This window comes from Dermochelys coriacea, chromosome 20 (assembly GCF_009764565.3).
Source record: "Dermochelys coriacea isolate rDerCor1 chromosome 20, rDerCor1.pri.v4, whole genome shotgun sequence".
Classification (NCBI taxonomy): domain Eukaryota; kingdom Metazoa; phylum Chordata; order Testudines; family Dermochelyidae; genus Dermochelys; species Dermochelys coriacea.
The window spans coordinates 15,106,776-15,116,101 of NC_050087.2; the positions used below are offsets into that span (position 1 = coordinate 15,106,776).

At 54.5% G+C, this 9,326-nt stretch overlaps 1 protein-coding gene across 1 annotated transcript in view; it reads left to right on the forward strand.

Moving 5' to 3' along the window:
• LOC119845819 (complement C3-like) overlaps positions 1-2,213 on the forward strand; it is a 90,693-nt gene extending 88,480 nt beyond the window's left edge. Inside the window, 2 exon segments of the mRNA XM_038378647.2 lie at positions 433-568; positions 1,883-2,213. Coding sequence (XP_038234575.2) covers positions 433-568; positions 1,883-2,024 — 278 coding nt within the window. The 3' untranslated portion in view covers positions 2,025-2,213.
• Positions 2,214-9,326: the final 7,113 nt, after the last annotated feature.

Genomic DNA, 9,326 nt, shown 5'->3' on the forward strand with positions numbered 1-9,326 from the left:
CTGAGATTAGGGGCCCCTTGTGCTAAGCACTGGACATACCCAGATACAACCCCTGTCTTGATGAGGTTACAGTCTAAATCGACACTGGGTGAATTTATTAGCCCCATTTCACAGGTGGGGAATTGAGTCACAGGGAGATCGAGTGACCTGTTCAAGGTCACACAAGGAGTCTGTGGCAGAAACAGGAGCTGAGGCCTGAACTCTTCAGGCCAGCCCGGTGCCGCCATCACACATCCTTCCTGTCTCTAATGACTGCTGGAGATTCAGTGATTGGTTATCACGGCAGTCGCACTGGGGCTGAATTTGTACTGAAATCTCAAGAGAACATCTAGGAGTCACCTCTTCTCTGTTCCTTTCATCTTCATCCATCTCCTCGTCACTCTGCTCTTATGTGTGACATCTTTTTTCACCCTCTCCCGCCCCCCCCCCCAGGGACTGATGAAAATCCACAAGGAAAAACCCACACATTCATCAGTCACATAAAATGCAGGGAGTCTCTGAGGCTGGAGCGTAACAAAGACTACTTGATCTGGGGACTCAGCACCGACTTGTGGCCCAGGAAAGCTGAGTAAGTAGCCTCCTATGGTTACCCTGAGTTAGACAGTCTCAAGCTGACACGCACTTAACTAATTACCCTATCAATTTTTTGGTACCTATCAGGCCCCCATTACTTTACTTTCTGAGTGCCTCACAATATCAGATATCTTTGTTGTCACTACGGGAGGCAGGGCAGCATTATTACCCTCATTTAACAGGTGGGTAAACTGAGGCATGGATAGCCTACGGTCCAGAGGTATTGAGGCACCTAACCCCCACGACTGGCCTTAGGTGCTAGGAACTGGTCTTAGGTGCTTAGGCGACTCACTGACTGGCCTTAGGTGACCTCTCCAAAGTACCAAAGGAAGTTTCTGGAGTTGCTGGGAACTGAATCCAGGTTCGCCTCGTAGTCTAACCCTGGACCACCATTCCTCACAGGAGCTACCCAACTATTTCACCAGCACAAATCACATTCACAGTGCAATTTCAAGGTCTCTGCATCCAGCCAAAGTTGTTCCTAAATCACTTAGGGTTAAACTGGGTGAAAATATAATTAATTAGGGTAAAAATTGCACCTAACAATGAGCTTCACCAACAAAGATGCAGCTCACAGAGGCTAAAAGTTCCATCCTCGTGCTGTATATGGAGCATTGCTTGCTGGGATCTGTAGTCTCTCTGTACTCCATGGGCTGAATCTATGAGGGGAGGGCAACCCACTGTTTCTCTGCAAGTCAGATGTGGCCCTTAGGCATGGGCAGAGTGTGAGCCACCTGTTTGGGGAGGCTTGCCCCTGGCACCACCCCTCGTCTGCCCCTCTGTCCCACCGGAGCTCTAAGCCCCTCCATCACGGCTGCCAGCCCCCCTGCTCCAGCCCCAGGCTGCTCTGGCCAGCCAACCTGAGTTCCCCCAGCCCTGAAGCGCTAGGCACTGCAGCCCCAGCGTCCCCAGCCCTGGAGCACCAGGTGCTGCGACCCCAGCACCTGGAGCGCCACCAGCCCTGGAGTGCCAGGGAGCACCAGCGCGGGGGGCCCTAGCACCGGGGGCACCCAGCTGACTCAAGTCCCGAGCTACAGGCCAGCCCACGCTAGCACCAGCCCCAGCTCCCTTAGGGAGGAGGAGCAGCCTGTGTGTGTTGTGGACAGGGGGAAGTGGCGGGAAGCAGGAGGGAGCTTAGGGCAGAGCATGAGTGGGGCCACGCCTGGCTTTTTGGGGAGACTCTGCCTCCCCTGGCCCGCCATACCCGCTACTTATGCCCTTAGGCAACCTATCTGCCCTTGAGGAACTGAGCAAACAAATTGGACACATTTTGTGTTTCATTGCTCACCCTTCTGCCTGTCCGTCCCAGGCTATCCTACATCATTGGCAAGGACACCTGGATCGAGAAGTGGCCCAACGAGGATGAATGCCAGGAGCCGGATTTCCAGAACCTCTGCCAGGAATTCCTTGAGTTCTCTGAAGCCATGACCATGTTTGGCTGCCAAACCTAAACTTGGACCCAGCTTTCCCTGCGGCCCCAATGGGACAATTTGAGCTGAGACGGAGCATTACACTCAGGTGGAGACATCTCCACTCAGAGTCCCCATGCTGCTGACACTCGCCTCTAGCCCTGTCCTCTTTGGGGGTTTCGCTCTCTTTTCTTCTTATTGTCTCTCTCTATATAAAAGGCTGATTTCTTACCCTGGTCTGCTGTGTGACTTTACTGAACTTTACATAGTCTGCAATATAGCTTTATAAGTAACCAGCTACTAGGATCATGGGTGCACGAGAAAAACCTTAAATTAGATTAGGATGGACAAGCATGAATGGGTGGTTAGACATGCATGGATGGATATTTGGGAGTGAGTCTTCTGTACTTCTGTGGGCCTAGGGTGACCACACATCCTGTTTTGGCTGGGACAGGACCTTTTTTCAGCTCTGTCCCAGCGGTCCCGACTTTGTCAAAAAAGTGGTGTGTGGAGGACTGTGCAGGGAGGGGGGAGTGGCGATGTCAGTCCTGCACGGGGTGGGGGGGGGGAGGAGACAGGACTCATGCAGGGGCAGGCAGGACTCAGACCCTCCCACAAATACAATAGTGCTGTCAGTGAGAGTGCTGCTTTTGACTTCAAGGGGAGCAGGATTAATCTCTTAGTCCCAGATCGCCAAAAGGTATTTAGGCACCTAACTGCTATTAAAATAAATGGGAATTAGGCTCCTAAATGCCTATGAGAATCTGGGCCCCAGTGCATTTACTGTTGTAACTTTGGAAGCACTAGCGCAAAGCTTGTTAGGTGGCAACAAGAAGTTGCACAAAGTGGCAGATCTCGGAAGCTTGAAACAATTAGATTCCCTCTCCTCCCGCCCCCATTCATTTGGCGAATTTTTCCATGGGGATCCCTTTTATTATGGTAGCATCTAAAAGCCTCAGGCACAGACCATAGACCGTGTGCTAGGAGCTGTATGAATAAAGAACAAAACCACACCCCTGGCCCCAAAGAGCTTCCAGTCTAAACACGTTTCAAACCACGCTGCTTGAAGAGAGGATCTAAGGGGAGGGCTGAGACTTTGAAGTTTGGAAAGCTCAGTCCATATCTAACCAAGAGGCAGCTCCCCTACCTCATGACCACATAATTCCTGAGGAGCAGGGTGATACCAGCCTGGCTGGGTACGTTACAGAATTCTGTCTAAGCAGCTGCCCAGTTTGCACAAAGCACCAGGTGACAGGGAGTATGACATCACGATGGCTCTTGACCACAGGTTCCCATATCCAGTAGCTGGTGCCAAATTGAATCCTTGTGGATGAAACCCCTCGAGAGGCAGGTGACAGCTTTTTGAGGAGACTATGTAACAAGCACGGCCAGGAGTAGCTTTGCAATACTGCAGAACCTCAGAATTATGGACACTTCTGGACTGGAGGTTGTTCGTAGCTCTGAAATGTTTGCAACTCTGAACAAGCCGTCATGGGCTGCTCCTCAGGGCCGACTGCTCGGAGCAGGGGCTCACGACTCTGCAGTGGCTGCCTGGCAAGTGGGACAGGCAGCTGGTTCTGGCCCCCCGGCTGCAAGGGTGGTGAGTGGGGCACTCTGGGGCACTGCAGTGTCAGTAGGCGCATGGTGCAGGCTGTTGCCCTTTAAAACAGAGCTGCTTCTCCAGAGCGCAGGGTGCAGGCAGGGGCTCTGGCTCCAGCTCTAGCAGCAAACACTCCAGGCCAGGTCTCAGTAGCTGCTCGGGAAGTTTCTTTCCCAGGCTCAGAGCTGGCAAGCTTGTCCCCCCCCCCCTCCTCCAGCCAGGGACAGGGAGAGAAGAAAACAGCGGACACCACCTCCTACCTGTAAGTGGCTGCCCCGCGCCATGGCAAGTAGCAGGTGGGGATGCAGACAGGCAGCCCAGGTGTGCCTACCTTTAAGATGCAAATACAGGCACAGTCCAGTATTTGCTGCTTTGTTTATTTTTCCTCAGAGTGTTGGGGGCATCTGGCTTTAAACGCTGTGACACCCTCCTGCTTTCCAAGGGACACTCACAGCGTGGCCAGTGGCGCAACTCACGTGCCACAGTCTGCTAAGACCCTGACTAGGAAAACCAGGGCCCTTCAACTGAAGCGCATTCTCATGGAGACATCCCTGGCTTCACACCCGCGTTGGCAAACTTCTCGTGCCGCTCTATGGCCACAGGCAGACCCCGAAGGGAAGGGACCTGTCCCCTAAAGGGGGTGGGTAGAGGAGAGCTAACCCTGCCCCTGCCAAGACCATGTCCAAGAGGAAATGTTGCCTGACTTATAGTTCCTTGCTCACCTCTCCTCGGTACGGATGCTGCTTCACCACTTCCACTCGCTCCACCAGTTACAGCTGCTCCTCCTTCCTCTCGTGAGGAGGATGACGACAACGACGGGGAGGCTTTTTCCTCCCACCACTCTTCACTGATGCAAGGCAGCGTTCGGTCTGCACATCAGGAGCACCCTACGCCTCCTCCAGGGTCTGAATTTCAAGGGTGGCCTGGTCACCCCCTCCCCCACCTATGCCCTTCCCACCTCAGTGGGCATTCTGGGACCCATGGGCAGTACCCAGTTCTGCTCTAATGCCATTACTGGCACCACAGAGGTAAACAGATGCTCTCCACCAAAATCCACAGCGCCACCAGATGCCCCTGCCAAACAGAATTTGGAGGAGGTGGAAGAAATCTTAGATCAGGAGGCAGGTCCTGATACCTGTAACTCCTTCTCGCCAGAGGAGGATGTTATGCCCCCTACACCCACTCCTGGGGAAGATCTCAGGAACTTCCAGGATCTCTTAAAACAAACTGCTGACATGCTCCAGATAACCCTAGAGGAGGTCTCTCTTGGACATACCCCACACATCCACCTCCTCCCAGATTGCCCTCCCAATTAACTCAGCACTCACAGAGCCTGCCAAGAACATATGGCTGCTAAGAACATCCCGCCCACATCTAAGAAAGCGGACAAAAAAACACTACAAAAGGGATGGAATTTCTATTCACACACCCTCAGCCAAATTCGCTGATTCGAGGTTGATGCAATTAGCAAAAAGGGCAAACACGTGTCCAGAACCAGCCCTTCTGATGAGGAGTGGAAGAGACTAGACTTACTTGGCTACAAGGCCTGCTCATCAGCAACACTTCACTTCCGAATCGCCAGTTCTGAAGCCCTCATGGCGAAGTAAGACTACATAAACTAGCCCAAATTTTCTACTTTATTGACTGCATACCAGAGGACAAAAGAACAGTTTACCTCGCTCATCTCTGAGGGTCACCTCTGAGCTAGGACAGCCCTCCAGGCTTCTTTGGACTCTGCCAACAGGGCGGCAAGGACCACTGCTGCCGCTTTAGTAATGCGTCAGGCTGCCTGGCTTCATAACTGGCGATTTGGATTGAGAACAAAATGGCATCCTCCTTCTGGCAAAAGGGCCAGAACGCTGTTCTGGTGGACTAGCATGTTCTGGCCCTGGCTCAGGAGAAGGATCACCGCATAACCCCATGGCAGATCTCCAGGGACCTCATTTTGGGAACCACGCATATAAAGCAGAAGTCTCCTTGACCTCAGCCGATGCTAAAGGCCACGCAATGGACACCACTGGCCATCAAAATCAGGGTGTGTACCAGAGACTCTGACCATGTGGAGCAGCAGGGAGCGATCCCTCAAACAGCATGCCTTTATTCCATGTCTTGAAGGGGAGAGAGAGAGGAGTTCACTCTGTCATATGGGTAGAGTGACTGTGACAGGGTCAGGACTCTCCACCGCTGGCGACTCTTGCTGGTTGCTCTGGGAAATTAGCTCGTCAGCTGAGGAGCACCCTCTGCACGTGGTGTCTCGCCCATTATCTGCTCTGCTGGTTTGGGACCCGCGTTGCTCCCTGCTCTGTGGCATCCTCTTCAGGACACTGCCCTCCAGCAGTGCCTCCTACTCCAGTCTCACCCCCTTCCGGGAGGGGGGGCAGGGGTTAACAGCAGTCCTTCGGCTTGCACCTGTCTCAGTGGCCAACCACAACCCCACAGTCTTGCCCCCCACTTGAGGAGTAGGTTGCAGTCTGTCTCGGCCCCACTCCTCTGTGGCCAGATGCAGTATAAGGGGGAGGGACCCAGGCCCACCTGCTACTCTGGGTCCTGGCCCAGGGACCCTCTAGCAGCAGCCTCTCTCTACCCTCCTTCACTCCCCTCTTGTCCGCCTATCTTCCCTGGGCCACTTCCCCTTTGGCCCTGTTCACCTTCTCGACCCTTTTTAGCAGGGGCCGCAGCCTGGCAGGTACCCAGGCCAGAGCTCTCTTCTGCTCCCCGGAGCCTGCCCAGCACTGCTCTGTCCAAGGTGCTTTCTCTTTATCTCAGGAGCCAGTCCTCCTCCTCCCTTGCTCATCAGGGAGAGACTCCCTTTGCCTTTGCTAGGCAGCCTTTATATAGGGCCCAGCCCAGCCCTGATTGGCTGCCTCTCCCTTTGCTCTGATTGGCCCTCCACAGGCCTTTGCCCTGATTGGCTGCTGGTCTGCAGCCTCTCTGGCCTGTTCCAGCCCTTTTTCTCTTGGGGTGGGGGAGCGGCCCCACCACACAGACCATATTTCCCTATACTGAGTACAGGACACCTGGTAAAATTACTCATTCAAGTGAGTTCAGCGGCAATCAGTCAGAACTATGCGGCGTCAATCTTCAAATTAACATCAAGTTGACTGAGCCCCCTGTAAAAAGAAATAGGGTGTAGTTGGATTCTTTTTATTTACCGTCTTATCTTTAAGGCTTTAGGGTTCACATGGGGAGGGGTGACACACACACTCCTACTTCCCCCACACCTATACCCCTCTCTAACATGGGGGGGGAGTGACCGACCAACCCAACCCTCCCTGCCCTGCACTCTCCACCCTCCATGCCTGGCTGGGGCCCCGGGATGGACCCACCTCTCCCAATAGCTAGTACCGTGTCTTCTCAAGGCAATGCATGGCGGGCCACGTGGGGTTACATTCCCTCCCTCTTCCCCCCCCCCGCCGATTTCTGCCAGGGTTCACACCAGAACAGCCAGCAGCAGCCTTTTGGCACTGTGTGGGAGGGAAGGGACAGGAGCTGCTTCCAGCCACAGGGGAGGAGGAAGGATGGGGGGGGAAGAAATGACCTGGCCTCTGTCTCTGCGGGAACAGGCTGGAAATCATTCCCCCCCCCCCAGGCCACTCCAGAGCTTAGCTGAGGGGTGGAGAGGCTTCCCCATGCCAGCGCTGTGCAGGGCTTTGGCTCTTCGTGGCCAGTGCCCCAGACTCGAGGGTCTTGGGCTTTCCCGGGGCGCCGGCCCAGCCAGAGGCAGTGTGGGAAGGAAGGCGCCTCCCGGCCAAGGCTGTTAATGAGCTGAGCGCTCCGACCAGGGGCTGGTCCTCCGCACAGAGTTGGGGGCGGGATGCGCCCCACTGCAGGGGATATGGAGGAACAACGGGGCTGAGGGGGGGAGGGGCAAAGCAGGGAGAGGGCAGCGAGAGGGGGAGCACGTAACCAGCTGCCTCCTGGTGCCTGTCCATGGTCACTGGCCGCTGCAGGGTGCAGCCAGTGCTGGCTGAAAATGGGATGGGGGCCCAGGGGCCCTGCTGGCCGAGAGCTGGCACGCAGCGGGGGGCTACGCAGATGGACCGGCAGGGGGGAGCGGCTCAGCCCTGCATGCTGGAGCTTTGCCTCACCACCAGCCTTGCACACCCACCCCCATCGTCGGTCACAGGCCCCCCGCCCCATACTCACCACTGGTGGGTGGGCGGCTGGTGAGCAGGGATCCGGCCAGAATCAGGACCACCAGTACTGATGGGAGGCAGAAAATACGGGACAATTTGACCATTTTAAAGAAAACATCAGGACACCTGCAGGAGAGCTGAAATACAGGACTGTCCCTTTAAAAACGGGACGGCTCGTCACCCTATGTATGGGGAATTGTGCCTTTAAGGGCTGATCTTCCCAGAGTCTGGGCAAGGTACTGTCAAGCCAGGAGCGGCAGAAGCTCCCTAAAAGTGGGGGGGGGCCACAGGCACCCAAACCGTGAACCCACCCCCCTGCACCTCCCCTTCTTCCTAAGGCACCTCCCCGGTGCTGCCCCTTCTCCCAGAGCCCCCACATCTCTCCCTTCGCCTTCCGCGCAAGACCCTGCCCCGCTCGCTCCTCTCCACACCCTCCCCATCATCACTTGCCCTTACGGCCAGGGAAAAGTGGGAGGGCATAGCCCCCTGGCTTGCCCTGTTCCGGCTTCCCTATGTCAAGATCTTCTTGGTGGTATGCACAGGCAGTTGGAACCGGACCCAGAATAATGCAGATCTCTTAGGTTCATAGATTCCAAGTCCGGAAGGGAACATTGTGATCATCTAGTCTAACCTCCTGTATTACACAGGCCATGTCAGCTGTTGCCTTGAGCTGGATTTGAATCACTGATGTAAAAGTGAGAGGCTCTGCAGCTCCTCTTGGTGCTTTTGTGGTGTGGGTTGCTTTGGCCCTGCATAGAGAGTGACATTGTTGGGAATTAACCCAATGCTTTTCTGCCATTTACTACACAGACGTTTCAGGGCTGCCCATATGAGCCGTGTGTAATTGAGTTAAAACAGGGGTCGGCAACCTTCGGCACACAGCCCATCAGGGTAATCCGCTGTCGGGCCATGTTTACATTGTCCATCCGCAGGCATGGCCCCCCGCAGATCCCAGGGACATGCTGGCCACCGATTTCTGTAGCTCCCATTGGCCGGGAACGGCAAACTGCGGCCACTGGGAGCTGCTGGGGGCCAGCTGCAATGCCTCCTTGGGTATCTATCCCAGAGTTCCCAGCACTGCCACTGCTCTTTGGAGCAGTGCAATCTGGGAAATTTTGAGAGGCATTTTGGGATACTTCTGGGAGGCTCAGAGGGAATTGTGAGACTGTGGTCAATTTCCTATAATCCCCTGAGAAACTCCCATAATTCTCTGAGGCTCTCCGGTAACTCCTCTGGATCTGGTGCCATTTCCAAGCTGTTTGGACAACACAGGAGGTCTGGATAACTTTTCAATTTGCTCTTTTTTATCAGCAGCCAAGGAGTTTTGCTAGAGGTTATGAAAAGCTACCATCAGGGAGCAGAAGGTGGCCCAGGAGTTCTTAGCATGAGCCAAAAACTGAGACCAGAAGTTGGTAGGCTGATGTTGAATCCACAAAGGGTTGGCGGGAAGAAATGAGGACGGGTAAGTTCCAATGGACTGGAGAGGGGCAAACCTGGCAGCCTAACTTCAATACCTGGAAAGATACTGAAACAAATTATTAAACAATCATTTGTAAGCACCTAGAGAATAGTAGGGTGATAAGTAATAGCCACTATGGATTTGTCAAG